The 20,910-nt window shown below is 38.2% G+C and overlaps 2 protein-coding genes and 2 pseudogenes across 2 annotated transcripts; 1 reads left to right on the plus strand and 3 right to left on the minus strand.

Moving 5' to 3' along the window:
* Positions 1-834: 834 nt before the first annotated feature.
* On the plus strand, positions 835-4,403 carry LOC103944011 (annotated as a pseudogene).
* Positions 4,404-4,926: 523 nt separating this feature from the next.
* On the minus strand, positions 4,927-8,316 carry LOC103944041 (annotated as a pseudogene).
* A 1,685-nt stretch (positions 8,317-10,001) lies between these two features.
* LOC125474809 lies at positions 10,002-10,373 on the minus strand. Its single transcript, XM_048578897.1, has one exon. It carries the CDS (start codon positions 10,371-10,373, stop codon positions 10,002-10,004), a length of 372 nt encoding a protein of 123 aa, XP_048434854.1.
* Positions 10,374-10,846: 473 nt separating this feature from the next.
* On the minus strand, positions 10,847-11,646 carry LOC103944012. The gene is made up of 3 exons (XM_048569384.1): positions 11,489-11,646; positions 11,016-11,257; positions 10,847-10,899 (listed from the first exon to the last, which is right to left on the minus strand). Exons 1-3 carry the CDS (start codon positions 11,526-11,528, stop codon positions 10,888-10,890), a joined length of 294 nt encoding a protein of 97 aa, XP_048425341.1. The 5' UTR covers positions 11,529-11,646; the 3' UTR covers positions 10,847-10,887.
* Positions 11,647-20,910: the final 9,264 nt, after the last annotated feature.

Raw genomic sequence — 20,910 nt, forward strand, 5'->3', positions numbered from 1 at the left:
GGGCAATTGACATTAACAATTTTTTTTTAAATAATAAAAATAAAAATATTATATTTAATTTCAAAATCTGTTAGTTTAAATTTTTCTCCATTTTTTTTGTGTTTTTTTAATAATTTTTAATAATTATTTTTTCAAATGAATGGTAGAGACCATTGTGTCACAATTTTTTGCAATCCAACATCTCAGGTTGTGCCACGTGAGCTCAACCAATTTTCAAATTTTTTTTGTATTTTATTTATTTTTTTTAAATTAAAAAAGACTGATTAATGTGGATCGTCGAATTTAAGAAATTCAACGGCCCACGTTTGAACATAAACTGAATGCTAGCAACGTGGGTCCCTAGGCCTGTTGAATAACAACGGGGATTTAGGTGAGCCAGAGCAATTTTTGTTAGGGTAGCGGGATTGAATCACCCGATTTACTAGAAGATCGGAAGGGGTGGAGTTGCTCTAAGCTGTGCAACACAGGATTCACCGCTCAATTTAAATTTTGAAATTAGGGTTCTGGTGAACGTAGAGGTGGGCAAACGGGTACTAGACCCGCGGGGCGGGTCGGGTACATGCGGTTCGGGGTGGGTATGGCGCAGGTCTTAAAATTGTAAAACACAAACGGGACGGGCCGGGGCGGGTTTAAGAAATTAACGGGGCGAGGCGGGTCCAAAAAGCCCAAGAAACAGGGCCCCGGCCGGACCCATTTCTCTCAAGCCCACTCAATTTTCTGGTCCAAAAGTCCAAGTACTGCGTTGGTTTTGTGCAGTACACTAGTACTTGTACTACATTTCACTTATTTCTTTCACTCGTTTCACCCTCTCTTTTTTTTTCACTCTTCCTTTATTTTTGTGTTATTTTTTTCACTCATTTCACTTTTTTTTTCCCACTCAGACCCTCTTTTTCTCCATCCCAAGAGACCCACAATCCCCAAACTCCATGAAGGACAAGAAGATTGACGACTCAATCGAGAGACTGCCATCCAGTGGTTGGACAACAACCAGTTATCGGATGCCGATGAGTTCGAAGACAAGACGGAATTGGAGAGCATATGCAACACAATCACAAGGTGAAATTATTTAGGTTTTGTGAACTTGAAATTTTATGTTTTATCTGGGACTTGAAATTATAGATCAATGCTTCTTTTTTTTCCCTATTTGCATAACCTTTTGGTCGACGAGGAGGAAGTGGAAATCACAAGGGAATTGATTGAAATTGCTTAGATTCAGAAACTTATTCCCTTTCTTTTATGATGAGAAGGCAAATTGGATTCGTGGGTTTGTATGAAAGAGTTATGTGAAAACCCTAATTTAATCCCTAATTTGCCTTGAGAGTGCAGATCTTGCGGTGGTTGTTTTGATGGAACCGCCGATAACAATGTTGTTCGAAGAAGCGAATCTTCGAATGAGGAGAACAAAGAGGAAAGACCACCAAACTTGAGGCGTGAGTGAAAGATTTGGACCCGTGGGGACCCGTAAGAACCGGCCCGTTTCAAAAGGGCCGGGTTAGGTCCGAATCCTGTTTTAAAAAATCCAAAACCTGCCCCGCCCCATTGTATTTATGAACGGGTCCGGTCCGGTTCCTTCACTTTTGAGCCTAGCCTGGCCTGTGCCCACCCCTAGATGAATGGTGATGCACTAGAAAATAAAAAGATGGAGTAATTAGGAAGTTTCTAGAAAGTAGAGGGACTGTGAGTAGGTTGGGTCAATTTAGTAAACCCAAAAATGGAATAAGCACAGAGACGTGGACACACACTCGGATACCGACTGAAAACCCAGAGAGAGTGAAGAGGCAAATTCAAATAGACTCCAAAAAAATTAAAGAAAAAAAAAATACCCAAGATTTGAAGAGGACAAAAGAACCCCCAAATAAAACAGAAATCTCTGCCTCTTGGTACATGATTTTCTGTGTTTCCGCATGTATATAAAACTCTGCAATGTTTCACTAACCGCCACAATTCATTTGTAAAGCATCGAAAGAAGAAAAAAACAAAAAAATACGACCTCCAGTAGACCACCCAAGTCGATTTTTTCAGGCTTGCAAAATACCCTGTTTCTTATTCAAGAGAAAAATGGTGGTTCCTGACGGTGGTGGAAGTTCAGGCGGTGGAGACGGTGATGGGACGCCTTCCCGGCCACTGTCGTCGAAAACCCAGTTTCCAAAAACCAGCAATGGTTTGAAACAAGCAGAGAACGAGCTTGATCAAGTCAAAGAAGAAGTGACCGAACTGAAAAAAGGGATAAAGACATTGACTTCTTCCAAAGGCGGAAACTTTGACCTCTTGTCTTCCTCGTCTTCCTCCGCCGCTCCGCCGAACCGAGCGGCGGAATTAGCTCCACGTGAAGGAAGAAACAGTAGATGTTGTGGTTGTGGAGGATGATGACTTCGACGGTGGAGGCCACTTCAACACCATCAACGGCTGTGGTGGTGATTTTGGGTCTTCTTCCATGGAGCTGCCTAAACCCATGGAGGGTTTGCGCGAGGTGGGCCCACCGCCGTTCTTGAACAAGACTTTTCAGATGGTGGACGACCCGGAAACCGATTCCGTCGTTTCGTGGAGTCATACTCGGCAGAGCTTCATTGTTTGGGACTTGTACGAATTCTCCAGGACTCTCCTGCCCAAATACTTCAAGCACAACAATATCTCAAGCTTCATTCGCCAGCTCAACACTTATGTAAATTTTCTATCTTTTCTTCAAGTTTTGTTTTTTACTAATTTACTTGGTTTTTACTAACATATGAAAGAAAAAAAGAAGTAGAATTCAGCTTCAAATTGTATGCATGTTTCTGATTTAAATGATTATTTGGGTTGGTAGACTCAGAGTTTAGGCCAATTGGTCAGGATAGGGTGTCTAACTCTTACTCTTACATGATTGGTTTGTTGCATGGCTTTTTTCCCCTCTAATTTGTTATTTTTGCTTGAATGCTTATAAATTGTTTGTCATCTCGATTTGTTTAGGTCATCGAATTGAATTAATTGAATCACACCTTCTAATTTTTTTCTTTTTTATCTTTCACACGCCTCTCAATTTTCGGTCATCGGATTAAATGAATTGAAGAAGATAACAAAAAAAAAATTAGATGAGGGTGTGTTGATCCCTTTGTTTATGCTCGAGCTTTCGTAATCTTTGAGTTTTTGAAAGATTTTGTTGAATGTTATGTTTTTAGGGATTCAAAAAGGTTGATCCGGACAGGTGGGAGTTTGCAAATGAAGGGTTCCAGGGTGGGAAGAAGCACTTGCTGAAGAACATCAAGAGAAGAAGAAGGTACAACAATAAGCCGACCCCAGTCGCTGCCCATTCAACCAAAGCCAGGTTGGAAGCTGAAATTGAGTCACTAAAAAAAGACCAGGACTTTTTGAGGTTGGAAATCTTGAATCTCAGACAACAGCAAAAGTACTCTCAGCATCAACTGACTGCGGTTGAACAACAAATTCGAAGTTCCGTGTGTAAGCAGCAAAGTATGCTCTTTTTCCTCACCAAAACCACCATGAATCCCACTTTTGTGCAGCAGCTAATGCTGAAGAGAGTGATAAAGAGAGAGTTGGATGGAGGTGATCTAGGCAAGAGAAGGAGATTGTCTCCGGCCCAAGACATCGAAAGCTTTGATGAGTGGATAAATGCCAGCCTCAGATTTGATTGTAGAGGCCAAATTGAGGAAGATCTGGTGCCTATGCAGTCTGCACTTGCTGAACAAATCTCAGAGGGAATTGCTTCCAAACAAAATGAAACCCCGGTATCATCTCCCATAGTTGATAAATCATGTAATGCAGGTCAAGATCTAAATCCAAGTGTGATGGCCGGAACAAGCAGCTCGGAGTATGTGCCCTGTGCTTATGATGACATGTCCGATAAATTTCTGGAAGAGTATATAGTTTTCGATGATGAATGTGCACTGAACGATTCCAGTTTATACCAAGAATTGGAGGATTTGATTGTCAAGCCGTGCGATTGGAGCGCATATGTGAGTAACTCCTTGGTGGAGCAAGCTGGTTGCATTGGCTTAGTGCCTTGAATTTCACAGGTAGAATTCTTTTATCTTCTCTTCAATATAACTCTGTGCTGACTGCGGAAAAATATAATCTGTTTCGGGTATTTCACTTTTACAGTATAAATCTAAGAATGAAGATGCAACCACAGGTGAATCGAGAACTCCTCAATCCTGTAAGACTTTTTGAGTTACGGAGTAATGTTTTGTACTTTTGCTGTATTAATCCCTAAGTTTTAAACATTTCTCTCTGTTGTACTGATTTTGCACAGCATGGTTAAGAACGTAAACTCTGCGTAGTGCAAATATGTTCATTCTGTTCGCATGAGGGGTTCGGAAATGAATACTACTTAGTTCCTTACATTCCTCTTTAATTGTAAATCACAGTGTAACGCAAATCAAATTTTGATCTATATATTTGACTTTTTATGGGTAAAGAGTCAAGTATTTTCCGTTGGAAATGGTACTCGTCTTTGGGACACAATGCCAATCGGTGAACATATCTAATACAATACAATACAAAACTCCTTTGGAACCACATTTTACAGAACAATATTGTTACTTGGACACATAAAATTGATCACATTGCTGAAATACTTTTTAAGTTTGTGTGTTAAAATGACATTATTTTTGTCAATGAGGGTTGGTTGAGTTCGTAAGAACCAAAATTGAGCTAACATCTCTCTGTAAGTCTTCGAAGAGACTTGGTATTCCCTAGCCCTAGGATGCTGGTAGCCTTTTATCGCCTAAACTTTTCTTGATAAAGCACAAATAGTGTGGAGACATAAGTTAACCCCAAAACATTATACATTATTTGCTCCTCTTGCTATTCGAGCTCAGAGACGAAATGCAACTCGGGACATAGTTCATGAGCCATTGCTACAAAATTCATCTCGTATTAACCAAGAACGTGATTATGATATTAACAAAGGTACATGATTTAACATAGAATTACGATCTAAAACGAACAGTATACAAACCCGAAATCATCGCTACGAGAAGCTCTCCTATAATCTATGTATCAAAAAGAAAGAAAGAAAAAATGAAGAGCAGGTGAGAGAGAGAATGAACATTCTACCTATTAGGTTTGGCAAAAACTATCTTATTTCTTGATGGTGATCTTACTACCATTAGACCTTACCACGCCTATCGATGTCGACGACGATGAAGAAGATATCCCGGACCGATCGAACTCCTCCTTGTCCTTGTCGAATGCCTGGGTTAGTACTTCCTGGAGTTCCATGTACTTTCGTCTCTTTGTGAGCCGCAACTCTGGCGTGTCATTCCCCGTGTATTGAAGCTGTGATATGTCATCACCGTCCATGATCTTATTCGGTACTTCTGAGCAAAGAGGAAAGAAGCGTTTCCGATCTCCACTGCAACATGAAAATTTCAGATACTGAAACTTTAGCAGACGTGGGTAAGGCGAGTTCAAATCCCTCCTCGTAGATTAGAGTGATTTAATATATCGTCTTATCAAGCAAAGAAAAGAAGTGATGGATAATACTGTGAAACAAGATTATACCAGCTCGAGATAGAGCTTGTAGACGGTTAAGGTGCTCTTCCTTGATTTTGAAGGGTGCCTCGTTTAAGTCCACAGTCGTCCTCTGAGAACTGGCCAGATCCTTTGGTAACTCAGAAGCGCCGCCATCGATTTGGGAGATATCCATTACAACCTTGGCTTCCATGGGGAACAGATACTTTGCCAGTCCAACTGACAAGAAACAATCAATCAGCAACACAATCAGATTTCATAAGCCAAAAAAGAAGAGCAAACTAACACTCATACGCTCTAATTTAAACACAAACAAGAGCGAATTTTACCTCTATTCTCAAGGTACAAGAGTTTCATGCGCAGATCATCACCGGCCATAGCAAGCGAAAGCAAGGCTTCTCCAAGCAACGTAACCCTTCCGCTTGCTCCAAAATCTCTATGCACAAGCGATCGTTGGAAGAAGACTTGCCGTCGTTGTTAGACTTGAAAAATTCTGCAGCCCGGGTAAGCCACTTAGTGATCCGCACAGCTTTCCTCCCATCCAGTGTAAGATCCGAAGGGCGAGCACCCTTCGTGACAAGGGACACAATGATCTTAGGCTCCTTCCTCATAGCGCAACGTGAAGCACAGTTTACCCCCTCGAATTCCTACAATTAACATCTGCGATTCCAAGATCAAGCAGATCCGTTGTGGTCTTTGCATCACAGTACGCCACGGCGTAGTGCAGCGCAAAGGCATCGTCAAGATTGGTATGCCCTTCATTCAGCAGCATTCGCACCAACTCGACATCATCTGAATCCAAAGCCCGGTGTATCCTCTTGGTGTGTTTATCTGGGAAATGACTAGTACTAGCACTAGAGGAGCACTGCTAAGGGCTGTCCAAGCCGAATGCAAGCCTGGTGTCGGTGATCTGCTTCACAGTGTGTTGCGGCAGGGCTTTCTCCAGAGTTACAACAGCGGCATCAGACTTCACTATCATCTCAATGCACCTCCCCGCCAATCTCTCGCACGGTTTGCCGCACATGTTGGCGACGTACAGAACCACCAGTGCGTCATCTATGGCAACTTTTTCAAGAATATCGAGCAGATGCCTCTGGAAATTAATCATCAATACAAAACAAACTAACAACAAAGTTTCAGAAAGTTGATAAACATCATTCACTATTATAAACACACGTATGAAAGCTGAAAGTGGAATGTTCTTTCGTCAAACTATTTAAGATGTTTACGTATTCAAACTATGGATCTCAATCTTTATTGTGATTAGGTGTTAACCGAACACGGTAACATAAACCTTCAAATTCAGACAACAAAAATATAAACGAAATTTTAGAAAGCTGATAGCTAAAAATTTAAACAACATTCACTATCATGCACGTATACAAAAATGGCAGCTCCAAGCCAACAAGGCTTTCGGCCTTAAGAAGATTGGGGAAACGTACATAGCATTACCTTTGTTTTTCACTATTATGCACGTATATAAACACTAAAAAGTATCCAAATTTGTTCATCTGCTAAACTATCAAAGAATGTAAGATGTCTATGTTGTCTGACTGCAAATCACAGTAATTAGTCCGGTTAATTATATAGAGTTCAAATTAATGATACGACAACATAATAATCTTCTATTATCATTATGTGAATCTCAACCTCTCGTCGGAGTCGGAATAATTATTGGAAAATATCATTCAAAGTTCAAACTAATCACTGTAAAAACAACCAAACGTAATATGTTTTAGAGAAATATTATTGGCACTTCAAAAATCTCATTCTACACTCTTTATAAGTGTATTTGTTTTTCCAAATATAAAAAATTTAAAATGTAGAATAAGATTTTTAAAATGACAATAACAATACCCTATATTTTATGGTCATACTATGGATTTTGACCATATACGGGGCGAATGACTAGTTTGACCATGAAGTCGCAGTCCGCCAACCTAAGCACGTGTAAGTATAAAAAAGATACTAGTGAAGTTTTTACCTGATAAAGTGAGACCAATTCGGAGATCTGAAAAGTTGCAGAAGCATATAGAATCTCCACCATGAAATCAACCACCGGCCGGCAAGCAACATGAGCGCAAGCGTCGTCCACGCAGACGCAAACGCCTTTGGGCAACGACCTAAGCTTCCCGCTGTACAAATACCCCAAAACGGAGAGGAGCGCGTCCAATCCGACGTCGTATTCCTTCGCGAGCTCCTTTAATTCAAACCGAGGAGCCGCCAACGATGATCATCTGTCCTTCGCCGAGAACACGTTCTTAAAAAAACGAGCTCCTCGCCGACAAGACGCAGCGGTGGACGGGAACTTCCAGGGTGGCGTTGACGACGATATTGGCGTCGGCGAGTAGCCGAAGTGGGCGGAGTCGAAGATCGATTCGAGGTTGTCTGAGAGGCGGTTGAGGGCGGAGTCGGGCGGGGGAGGGTTGTAGGGTCATGCCATGCAGGAGATGCTACTGCTGTTGGAGTTTCTGTTGCTAACAACGTCGTTCGAGTCCGAGACACCGATTTTCAAAAAATTCATCGGGAACAAGAGAACTGAGTCGGGTGATCCGAGTTTGTGAGTTGGGGGGTTGATCGGGTCGAATCGAAGTTGTTTAAATACATGAGTTTTGAAGTCAGAGCAAAGAGAGAGGGAGGAGAGAGAACATGGGTGACGATCAGTGAAAACAAAATCCCGATTACGCAAAAATTGCTGATCAAATTTTAAAAATTAAATTTTTTGTAACAATTTACAATTTCTTGTTTGTCCTTGCGTAAATTATGATCAAACACAATTCCCAAGTTCCAAGTTGATGGATGCAAAAAGTTGTTCTGTGTTGGGACTGCGATCGATGAGAACATTACGCTACTGCGATGGTATTTCAAATCAAAAATATGTTGTAATACAATTCTCGATTAATTTAGAATATTGTTACAGTATCATCCCGATGCAAATAAGATTCTCGATTTTGAAGTTCAATTTGCTGCTGCATAAGTGCATGGAAATCCGGATAAAAAGGCCGTATTTTTACTCACCCACATTAAATTTGATGTATACTCACCATACTTCTTATTAGTTGTCATTTGTCATTTCCTTTAACCCTAGTAAACTTGTTAATTAAATATATCTTTTTCAAAATTTTAAACTAATTTTAAGCATTAAAAATAAAAATAAAAATCCAAACCCCTCAAGCGTTTCAACTTCTCCACCCAGCAACCCCATGAACACCCACCCACGGCCAAAGATTCGATGATGACGATGAGAACGTTGTTTTAACCTTTTCTTCAACTGTGACTATATGATCGGCAACTCGATAATCGAAGACCATACAACAATAGCCAGAGACAACTACGACGGCTGCACCATTGCAACCATGAAATTCGATGGCGGCCTCACCTAAAGAACTAGCCCTTTCTCTTTCTTGGCGAGGACATTTCTGTGCACATACAGATTTGAAATTTTTTTCGATTTGGGATATTTTCTTGGCGATGACATTTGTTGAGTTTTCTTTATAAAATAAATTAGAGTTACAGTGGAATAAGAGGGATGGCGTATGGCGGAAGATAGAGTGGCTGATTCACCATGGCTTATGAACAAGAAGATTGAAAGGATGGGTGGGGGTTGGCTGGTTGGGGAAGTTGAAAAACTTCTGGGAGTTCACTTTATTTATTTAATCATGTTTAAATTAGTTTTAAAAAGTAAAATAGTTATATTAATTAACAAGTTTACTAGGATTAAAAGATAGGACACATGACAACTAACAAAATGTATGATGAGCATACACTAAAGTTAATGTAGGTGAGCAAAAATACGCCCTTTATTTTATGTCACCGATGGCATTATTGATGGGGTCGGAGTCTTCGGACGATCGTCATGACCACCGTTCTGCAGGCTTTGCTAGTGACTAATTTATTGCTACAAAAGTAGATGTGTAGCACTCTAGCTCTGTTATGCATGAAAAGGCAAGGTCTCGTTGCTTTGTGGGACCTGTTTTTGCAAAATTTGGGGAGTCTCGCCACTTGTGAGATTCACAACAATCAACAGTCATCGACGGATGAGCAGGTGATGCTAGAGAGATCCCACATTTTATTTCTATTACGGATGAAGATAAAGAGACATATCAAACTCTAAAGTTGAATAGGAACGGATAAACCACGATGTTAAAGCTCTTGAGGTGAATGAATTTCATTTTTTGAGGAGATAGATTGGACATGAATAAAACTGATCACTCCCAATCTTCTGTTTTGGGAGATTAGAATGTACAAGTTTCTGTAACGAGTAATCTATCTTCTCAATTCAAACTGGACACAGAATTTCATTTTGTTCTTCAACGTGCAAGGATTATTTATAGTAAGTTGTCCATTCCGATCCAATCCGGACTCCAAATGAGGCCATCAAGTGATAAGAAGGATATATAATGCACATGAATGCCATATAGAAACTTAAGTAACCAAAAAATCTTACAATTTTTCATGTATATCCCCTGATTTGTCATCAGGCAGAAAAGAATGAGGATGAAGTATCACACAACTTGACAAAAAACTCACAACTAATCTTTGTTTCCATGAGGGGAGCACACCTTCTCCAAACCTCTTCCTATTGACGCCCCAAACCCACCTTCCTTCTTAGGTGTGGAAACCGGATTTTTCTCTTCTTTCTTGGGATGGATCGCTTCGACAATGGCCTCAAATTCCTCCTTTGCTCTTTCAAAAACATTCGGACCCTTAACATGATTGATTGGGATACTCTCGTCAATGTCATCACTCCTTCCGTGAGTTTCTTTGGTATGATGCTTTGGTGACTTCTCGTGTGTTTCTTTATCATGATTCTTCGGCGACTTCTCATGGTGCATCATTGTCTCAATCTTCTCCTTGGCTCTCCCAATCAAACTGGCTATCTTGACATGATTTTCTGCAAACATCAACTAAAAACTAATAGCACACAAACTTTGGGTTTCAAGAATCCTCCACAAACAGCATTCAGACAGCATGCCACAAATGGAAAAGATTTCTTTTTGGTCGAACAGAGAAGATTACAAAGGTTGACATATAAACAGGTGATTCAGCAAAGCAATATGAAAACAATCACGAGGACCTTAACAACTAGAATATTAAATGTTTGTAGTAGAACAACTAACAATGGAGAAGATCAAAGACTCAGAGGCAAATACAAACACAGAACAGTTTTTACCACAATCCATTCAAGACGAAGCCTGGGACGCTCAAGAAAATGAAGGAAAATGGGCTTTCGATCGAATTTCAATACAACCAATTGGGGAAACCAAATGTGACCTGCAAGGTGAAACCGAACTACGAGGACAACTACAGTATGTAAAGCCATGCAAAAGTTCCGGCAAAAAATCTCATACAAGCAACATTGTCATGAACGTCATACCTGATAGAGAATCAGCTTTCTCCTGTTTTTTCGACTCCTTTTTACTTTCGTCCCTGCAATCAAATCAACAAACGCAATGAGCACATATTTAAGCACATCAAAAAGACCAAATTCAGCCTACATTTCAACTTTTCAATTTGTTCAAATTAAGGGGACAATAAAAACCAACTTTTTTCCAGTGAGTGGGAGACTCTTTCTTGGGATGAATTGCTTCAACTATGGCCTCAAACTCCTCCTTCGCCCTCTCGAACATATTCGGAGCTTTGACACCGTCTAACGGGGTGTTTTCATCGATATCATTTCGCAATCCATGAGTTTCCTTGTGATCATGATGTGATTTGTCAGTGTGCCGCATTGCCTCAATCTCTTCCTTTGCTCTTTCAAGCAAATTATGTGCCTTTACGTCCTTATCTGTTACAAATTTTCGACATTTACAAGAAATTCATCCCATTAATTAAACGATAATCCTCTTTTCTACACAAACACATTATAATCTACCAAAATTAGATAACTTTAAGGAAATTCAGCAAAACTAATCGAATCCGAAACAATAATTAGATCCAGAAAATGATCAAATTGGATAATCTAACAAATGGGTTTCAGGAGTAAAACGAGAATCAGATATTTGGAAAAAAATCGTACCAGGTGGAGCTTGCGTTGTTCCAGGTTTGGATTCTGCCATTGGAGTTGCTTGTCAGAGAGAGAGAGAGAGAGAGAGAGAGAGGGAGATGGAGATGGTTAGAAGATCAGTTGGCGAATCGAGAGGATGACAAGTGAGAAAATAGAATCGAATCAAAACGTGTAAGATGCCAGATTGGACAAAGGGCCTACCTGTTAAGTCTATTGCGGCGGCTTGGACCCGCTATAACAGAAAAGAATGCGATTCGAGATAGGGCCGCTTGTCCCCTATCACAAGGTTCCAAAGCATTTATAATAGTGTATCGGGTTTTTAACTGCTAACCCGATAACGATCTGAAACGTTAATGGATTATCTAACAACGACTTAATTCATTAACAAGTTAACTTAAAATGCGTTTTTTTGTGTCGTTTGATGTTGAATTAACAAGTCGTATTAGAAATTGTCAGGCCTAGTATGTATATAAACTGTCATTCGACCTTTTGAACTATTAGCCAATTGAAAATGACCCTTGAGGAGCCAAAAATAATCAAGATGCGACACGTGGATTTTTAGTTGAAAATAACAAAATTACCCTAGACACACACTGGATTTCCTACATGCAAGCAGTGGAGAATCATCCATCAACCGAGTCAAGAGTGCCTAAAATAGGTAACAAGTTCAAATTTATCTCATCCATCTTTACTCCATATCCTCTACAAGGAAATCATTCCATAACCTTCAAAACCTTCCATATAAATTAAATTAATGAGGCTAATTAATGGATTAATTCCATTAATCACCCCATTAATCACCCATTACACACCAAAAAGACCCCAAAGGGCCGGCCACATTTTCTCCAAAGGGGACCGGCTATGCCCTATATATTGAACCCCATTTTTCTCTAAAAAGCTAGTTCCACACTCTTGCAAAACTCCCAAAAACTCTCCAAACACTTTTCTCTCTAAATTCTAGCTTTGGCATCGGAGGTTCTTCGGCCAAAGCGCCCCCCCCATTCATCGTGGGTGCATGAGGCTTTTGGCCTTGACCCTAAGGTGTTAATTGTTTTGTAGGTGCAATTTTGTCCAATAACAAAGAGAAAGAAATTTGCATCCACGACCTTGTAAACTAATCTTCTGGTAAATTAATCTCCTAAATTTTTTTTTTTTCAAACGATTGATTTTGTTAGATTAAATGTTAAATTAGTCACCGACACAGTTTGAATCCACGCCGTCATACAATAATTTAACACATTTTCATCATTGTGGTAAAATGTCACTTGCTACCTCCTGGACTATTTGAAATCAACCAATTAACCTTCTCATTGATATATTCGATAAAATTTCATCTACTTTGTCGTTAAATACCGGCGCGACTTTACTCTTAAGAGTGAATTACGTGTTAATCACCCTTAAAAGGCCTATTATATGACTCAAAGACGTCTAATCTTGTTTAAATTTGTAATCGGAAGAGAATATATGTATGAACATGATAAAATTATTAATAACAATTGAAATAAACAAATATAAAGTAAAAGGAAATTAAAATAGATAAAGAAGCATAAAGCAAAATAAAGATGTAAGAAAAGAATAAAACAACCTCACATTTATTATATCTTCAGTCAGAAAGATGCACACAGGGTAGTTACAACAGACACCAAAGCACTGTCATACTTTTAGACTATAATTTTACAATTTGAAGAAAAAGCTTGTTTACAACTGAGCACCAAGGCTCTATTTATAACAAAACCTAAGAACAAAACGATAAAGAAATAATCTTCTATGTGTTGCCTAAGTAGAGGGTCACCATAAAGTAGCCTTCTATAGGTGGATGACATATTCACTTTATTCAGTGAATCTAATTCAACTTCACATAGGTGAACAACAAAATAAAAGACTCTTAAATAAAGAATCAAACAGACGCACATAACTACATAAAAAGTAGCCAATTATTCACAAGTAGAATAATTATTTTCTTGTCTTGATATTAGGCAACATTTCAATTATTCTTATCTTGTTTGTTTTCATAAGAAAAGCAATTCATGCTTTTTTGCCTTAAGGAATGGGTGAAAGAATCCCATAACGGTCATCTCTATTATCATATGCTAAGCCTTCATAGATTAGTTGTTGAGAGGAAGTAGACATTGATGTCATTTCTTCGTCCAAGTGATCGAGGTCAAGAATTTGTAAGACCTTTTTCAAGTCTGCTTTAGAAGAAGATGAGATAGATTGCTCAATTAAAGACTTTAGTTTTTCAACCATATTAAGAGAGAATCTGGTACTAGAAGAGAAGATCCATCCTCACGAGAAATCTAATTTAAGTTTATTTTTGCTTGAAAAGGATGAGGCTTAAGGTGATATAGTTAAATTAACGAATATATATTCGTCTTTCTAGTTGGGGAATATGACACCCTCTCAATTTTCGATGATCGGATTGAACGAATTGAAGAAGATCAATGACAAAAAATTAACAAGGATGTCAAGCGGTAAAAATGAGTGTGTAACTATCCCCCCCCACTCCTCTCTCTCTCTCTCTCTCTCTCTCTCTCTCTCTCTATATATATATATAGACACACACACATACATGCTTTTTTTTCTTTTCACACGCTTCCATTTATTTATTCATTTTTTTTATTTAATTCAGTTTAAATGTCTAAATTAAACATAAAAGCACAATACAGAAAATGAGTATAAAAAATCAGAAAGGGATCCTCTCTGATCCCTTTCATCAAATCCACCACTTCGAGCTCTTGAAATTTGATCCAACGGTTAAAGTTATTATAACTTTTAAAGTAAGTTCCTGTTTTTAGCCGTTGGATCAAATTTCAAGGGTCCGGATTGTGGATTGGGCGGATTTGATCCAACGGCCAACCTATTAAAAGCTGTAAACGGGTCTTTTTCTAACCAATTTGTTAGAGATCTTGCATCTGCACAACGCTGGGTCCATGGACCTGGGTAATAGCTAAGATAGGCCCAGCCCACTTGACTCACATAATCAGGCCCATATAGTTTTTTTCTTCAGTTAAATACTCAAGGCCCAGTTTGGCAGCACCCATTACTTTTTTTTTTTTCCTCTCTTTTTTCATTCAATTTTAATTTTTACTTGATTTTATGAAGTCTTAAATTGTTTCCTGATAATATTGCATTTGGTGGCGTCAGTTTGACCACTCAAAATTGTAAGGTTTGGCCACTTAGTACTACGGTTAAGTAGTATTCCTCTTCACTTGTAAATGAGAAATCTTAGGTTCGATTATCGTCAAAGTCGAATTTGAACTACATTATTACTAGCTCATTGTGAGCCTAAGCCCAACCACCTTCCTTTTAGTATAAATAGTATCAGTTGTTCAGAAAATTGAAAGGTTTGAAATTGAAGGCTGCAGACATAACTTAGAAGCCCTACCTTGTAGGTAAAGCCAATAAACATCTTCAAACGTCTGCATAAATTAGCCTAAATTATATGCACTTGCAGACTGCAGCATTTGCATAAATACTTTAAAAATGGAAAATTATTGAGCTCATGGTCTATATATATATATAGCTGCAAATTGAGGTTTTGTAATGTTTGATAAAAATTGGGTGCCTTGTGGGCTGCTAATTGAAATCAAATAGTCAACCTAATTTTCTTGTATTTATTTATATTTTTATTTACTAGACTGATTAGTAATTTAAATAGTCAGTTATTAATTTTGGAATAAAGTTAGTTATTAATTATTATGAGAGAGAAATCAATAGAAATTGAATACGCATCGATCAGGATACATAGTTTTTAAATAAATAGAAAGAGGAAGCAGTTGGAAAATCCGACCCCATTACATATTTTTAACTTTGTTTTATATTTCTGTTGGCATATTTTTTTTTTTTATTGAAGTTTTATAAATATGACAATAGCAAGCAGTTGGAAAATCCGAGTTGGTGAGGTATTTAATTCAGCGTAACAAACACATTTATGAGTCTGAATATCTAGATATTTATTTAGGGTTGTGCACCTCCATGATTAATGGTCAAATAAATGTAAATTAGAATATAAAAATAAAGAAAAAAATATAAAAAATATTATTAGCACTTTAAAATTTTAACTCTATATATTTTTTTTAATATTTAGAAAGAAAAATGTTTTTTTTTAACAAACGATATTATCTACACTAAGGGGGAGTGGAGGAGTGGACTACGCCTCACACTGGCTAGCTATAATAATGTGGTTTAAATTCATCTTTGACAACAATTAAATTTAAGGTTTTTCACTTACAGGTAAAAAGGAAAATACTATTAGAAAGGAACAATTAAATTTTTGGAATTCTAATAATAGTTCCAAACAAATAATGAGCCATTAGGATCCAAAGACCTTAAGCCATCTCCAACTGATCCGTCCAGATGGCCGAAAATAGCCTGAAATGGCACGAAAACCGTCTTCAACCGAGGGCCAGGCCAAAGGGCTCGTGAGCCTCATCATGTCAAAAAAGGAGAAAAGGGCCAACCGGTTAGCCCATCCCAGCCAGCCAGCCAGCCTGGGGCTGGCCAAAAATTTTGAATCCAAAGGTAGCTGACTTCAGCATGACACCAACTAGCAACGGTTAGTTGACATTAGTTACCGTTGGATTCAAAAAAAGAAAAAAAATTTGGGCCAATTTTTTTTTTTTAAATTAAAAAAATCCCCATTTTTTCCTATAAATACCTAAGTCATTCCTACACCATTTCTCACATAATTTTCACCATTTCATACTATCTCACTTCATTCTATTTCAATTCTTCACATTCTATTTCCTTACCTCTTCCAATAATCTTTCCTTCAATTTTTTCAATAATTTTCAAATGGTCACATCTGCAATGAAAAGTAGGGCTTGGACCTGAAAAGAAGACGAAGCTCTTTGCAGGGCTTATAGATGGATCTCGGAAGATAGTGTGAGGGGGATTTCTCAAACAAGTGAAGGTGTTTGGACTCGTGTGTCCAAAAAAATACTTGGAGTTCTATGAATGCACCACTCCACTGAATACCCGAAACCACGAGACTTGTTCTTCAAGACGGAAGAAACATCTTCATCCAAGTTTGAATAAATGGCATCAAGCACTGTTAACAGCAGCAAGTAGACATGAAATCGGCGCCAATTACTACGACGAAGTAAGTGTTTTCACAATTTATTTTAAATATTTATTTATATTACATTTAATTTCATAAATTAATTTCCTTTAATTTTTGTAATTATATTTTCTAGGTACGCCAAGCGGAGGAATTGTATATGGAGGGCAACTTGAAACCCTTTCAGCATCAAGGTTGTTAGGAAATTTGTAAAAGATGGGTGTTATTTGAAGATCCACCTCAACATAGAGTAGGTCCTACGCCGGTGTTCGGAACTGCATCCTTAGCTATAGAAGGGGATGAAGATGGATCTCCTACCATTCAAGAAATAAGGGTAGAAAATCTGTCTTCGGGTGAAGGTTCCATACCTAGAGCTATGGGACGAAACAAAGCCCGAAAATTGAAGGAAAAGAGCAAGGCAAAGAATGATATCGCCTTTCAATAGGAAATGGCAACCTCTTTGCGATTCATGGCGGAGCAAAATGCCATTAATGCAGAAAAAGGAACCGTAGGCATGAAGAACGGGCTAAACAAATACAAGAAGAGATGGACTATAGGAATATGTCACACCCCAAAACTTGAGGTGTGAGATTAAGAGAAATAAATAGAACAAAGTGGTTGTTTAAGGGTGTAAAACAACATTAGCTTAAGATTTTGTCAATGAAAATTTAAACTCAACAAATACATTAATCCAAAACTACAAAGCTAACTTAAAGAAATAGAGTTAAAGACTTCTTGTGGTAATACAAACTGCAAAGACGACCTGAACCATGAAATTCACCAAAAATAACTCGTTCAACCAAAATATGTGAAAATTTCCAGATCCAAAGTAGACACATAAAACTAAGTTTAAAATTTCATTGATTTTTGAGTTCGGGAAGCCTAGGAAAATTTAAATCTAAAACAAGCATGCTGTTGTTTTTCTAAAACAAAACAGTTTCACGCTACAAGAAAAATGAGCACTGCACACAATAAATTATATGTGCCCTTTGAGGCCAAAAAGCACCAACAATTGTGCTCATAGACCAATAGCAAGAATTAGACATGGCATTTTAAACCCGACCCGACTCGACCCGTTAAAATGAGTATTCGGGTGAGTGTTTACCAGGTTGGGTGGTTAATGGGTCAACCCGTTAAGCACCCGTTAAATAACGGGTCATTTTGGGTGAACCCGGGAAACCCGTTAACCGCCCGTTAACACCTGTTATTGAGAGCTTTTGTGTAATTTTAATAGTCAATAATGAAACCCTCACTCTGTCTCGCGTTGCACTATTGCAGTATTGTGCACGCTGTTTCTAAGAACTTCTACCTCATTGTCTTCCTAAAAAATTACCACTTTCTCCGGCGTCTTCTTCCATTGCGCGCGTGCCCTCATCTTTTTCCTCCATGTCCTCCGTTTGCCCTCATCTTCCTCCACTCCGATGTCTTCTTCAACGCTCTGTATTACACAAGATAAAAGCAAAGCTCTCTCTCTCTCTCTCTCTCTTTCTCTTTCTCTCTCTCTCTCTCTCTCTCTCTCTCTCTCTCTATCTTCCCCCTGCAACCCACTTTCATTGAATTTCTGAAGAGTTCATGTCATCAAGTACTTTATTGTGGTGCGTCTAGCCGCACATTAATAATGCTGATTTCTTCTCTTTGTAGCTAATTTTGAAACTTTTGGATCCTTGATCTCTGACAGGGGCGCTGTGACAAGTGTTCTAAATACAAGCCTCCCATGGCTCATCATTGTCGGGTCTGCCGAAGGTGTGTTTTACTTATACAATTTCCCGATTCATGTTAAGATTCTAAGACGCATGTAATTAATAGAAAGTCAAATTCTACTATATAAAATAGGGTTGCAATTGATTTGGATGAAATGTTATAAAATAAAAAAATAAAAAATAAAAGTTAACGGGTGAAATTGGTGAAACAGGTGACCCGTTAGCTTAATAAGTTGGGTTCGGGTGATCCGTTAGCTTAGCAGGTTGGGTTTGGATGACCCGTTAAATTAACGAGTCGGGTTCAACCTGACCCAAACCCAGTAAACCTGACCCGTTTACAGGTCTAGCAACAATGCAGCTACTATCTTTGTGTATGTGCCCCCTATGGGCGTCACCATTTCCAAAAGGGCACAATACACTGTTTGATGTTGAAAGAGGCAGGCACAAATGAACTATTATTTGTGCCTGTTTCTGACAACTTTATCATAAGACTTTTTCCAGCCATATTAACACTTATAGGGTGCGTTTGTTGCACCGGACTATCTCGGACTAGACTAGCTTCAGGGACTAAGCTGGACTGGCTTAGATTAGACTAAGCTAGACTAATTTAGTGAGGCGTTTGGTGCAGTGTCGGACTAAAAAGCTAGATAATAACAAATATATTTTTAATTCATATTTTATTAATCTTTTATATTATTTAATACACATTTAGTAATATTTTATTACTACCACTATCTTTTTTTTCATTCTAGAAACCACCCATCCCCATTCCTGATTTTTTTCCGCTAATCTCCCCATTTCTTTCCAAGTTTGCTCTGTCCCTCTCCCTATGTTTCTTCCTCTTTCTTCTTCGCCCCTCTCTCTCTCTCTTCATCTCCATCTTTTTCTTCCTATTTCTCTCTGCTCATCTCCCTGTTTTCTTCCATCTTTTTCTTCCTATTTCTCTCTGCTCATCTCCCTGTTTTCTTCTTAATTTTTTTTGGGGACCAATTGGCAAATTAGAACCCATTCAGAGTCTGGGTCATTTGGGTATTCATGGGTATGCTTTTCCAGCATCATTAGCAAAGGTCTACGATCAGGGAGTCTGGACTAGGTGGAGTGTGAGCACAGCTGCTGAGCGTTTCAAACGCACATCAATTTTGTATTTTTTTTTTTCGCTTTTTTGTTCTGAATTTTGGATTTGGATCTAGTTTTGAAAATGGAAATATTGCAGAAATTTTTGCCTTTTGTTTCCAATTTTGTGGGATCTGGGTTTGAAAATGGTAGATGATAGGGACGACGATGAGGGAGCAGGGCAAGGACAACAATGAGGAAAGACGCAGAGATGAGGACGAGCAGGACGACCGACCTTAGGGGGTTCTTGGACGAGTGACTCTCTCGCGGTTTTCTCTCTATCAGAAGGGCTTACGAGTCCGCCCGAAATTGGGGATCCTCGTTAAGAACTCGTAAGGAGGTGTATAATCCGAGGGAGTCCAACCTAAGGTCATTAAACCTAATCCTGGTGCAGACCAAACAAGGGATTACAGTTTAGTCCAGTCCAATCCTTCCTAATCCGGTCAAACAAACGGGCCCATATTATAATGAACTCTCTTTTTCTTGATGGGCTTGTATTTAGATTGTGGGATGCCCTTTGGACTCTCTTTTCCTTGTAATAGTCTTTTTGTTTAATGGAAAAGTAACTTAGTTTGTCCAAAAAACAAAAAAAAAAAACTATTAAACCGGCAACCATGCAATGCAGCAAGTAGATAAAGCGGTACACGTCAGCAGTGAGAATAGTCTACTACCTAGACAGCTGTGGCGGGAACTGGGGAGTGTGGGGACGGTCCATAGGGGAATTTACATAAATGCCCAATACATCTTCTGGGAAATTTTATGATTGACTGACTGGACAATTGGATTTGTTTCTCCAACAAAGAAAAACAAAAATTCACTTAGGTTTGAACCGTACGACTAGTCAATCTGTCGCGTACGTACGAGTGTTGATCTCATTATGTGAAAATTGTGAATTGATTGTCGGTGATACGTAAACTAAAATTACGATCACGGATATATACATATATAAGTGTTATTTTCATAATCGTATGATTTTTACTTGTGTAAATAAATAGTGTGAATTATATACATTTTTTATTTTAAAAAACTTCTACGATACAAAGAAAATGTTTGGTACTCAATTCATCATCTAACAGGTCGTTTTAAATAGGATAAATAATTTATAAATTAACCCTACAATATATATGTGTACGTCAAATGAATAGTTTGGATTTTTAGGATTAGGTGACTCGTACGAATTGCATATATATGTCACATGAACACGGTGCATGAATGAAAAATAATTATAAAATAGATTGACCGTGTTTACTAATGAAACGATAATTTGTTAATAATTTATACCTCCCAATTATCATTTTATCAATTGTAACATTTGTTAATTATAATTTATTTGGTACGTCTAACACGTTGATAAACAGTACATGTCGTAACTTAAAGTCGATTTATTGGTGTTCTCCTCTTGACCAACTTTTGCTTTTGTATTATGTTGTGTTACGCTAGCCCATTTTCTTAATAAGATGCTATTTTTAATTTTCTTTTATAATCTTATAACGCTTTTATCGTTTTGATTGGGTTGCATAATGTTCAACTATTATTATAAAAAGAAAATTAAGTGTGAAAAC

Source organism: the organism of the source record quoted next, unplaced genomic scaffold, assembly GCF_019419815.1.
Source record: "Pyrus x bretschneideri cultivar Hongxiangsu unplaced genomic scaffold, Pyrus_bretschneideri_v1 Contig1, whole genome shotgun sequence".
NCBI classification, from domain to species: Eukaryota; Viridiplantae; Streptophyta; class Magnoliopsida; order Rosales; family Rosaceae; genus Pyrus; species Pyrus x bretschneideri.

Bases quoted from the DNA above. Each gene is read 5' to 3' on its own strand.
- LOC103944012 (XM_048569384.1), bottom strand. From the start codon at position 11,528: ATGGCAGAATCCAAACCTGGAACAACGCAAGCTCCACCTG. The intron at 11,258-11,488 runs GTACGATTTTTT...AATTTGTAACAG, and splicing joins AACAACGCAAGCTCCACCTG to ATAAGGACGTAAAGGCACAT.
- LOC125474809 (XM_048578897.1), bottom strand. From the start codon at position 10,373: ATGTTTGCAGAAAATCATGTCAAGATAGCCAGTTTGATTGGGAGAGCC.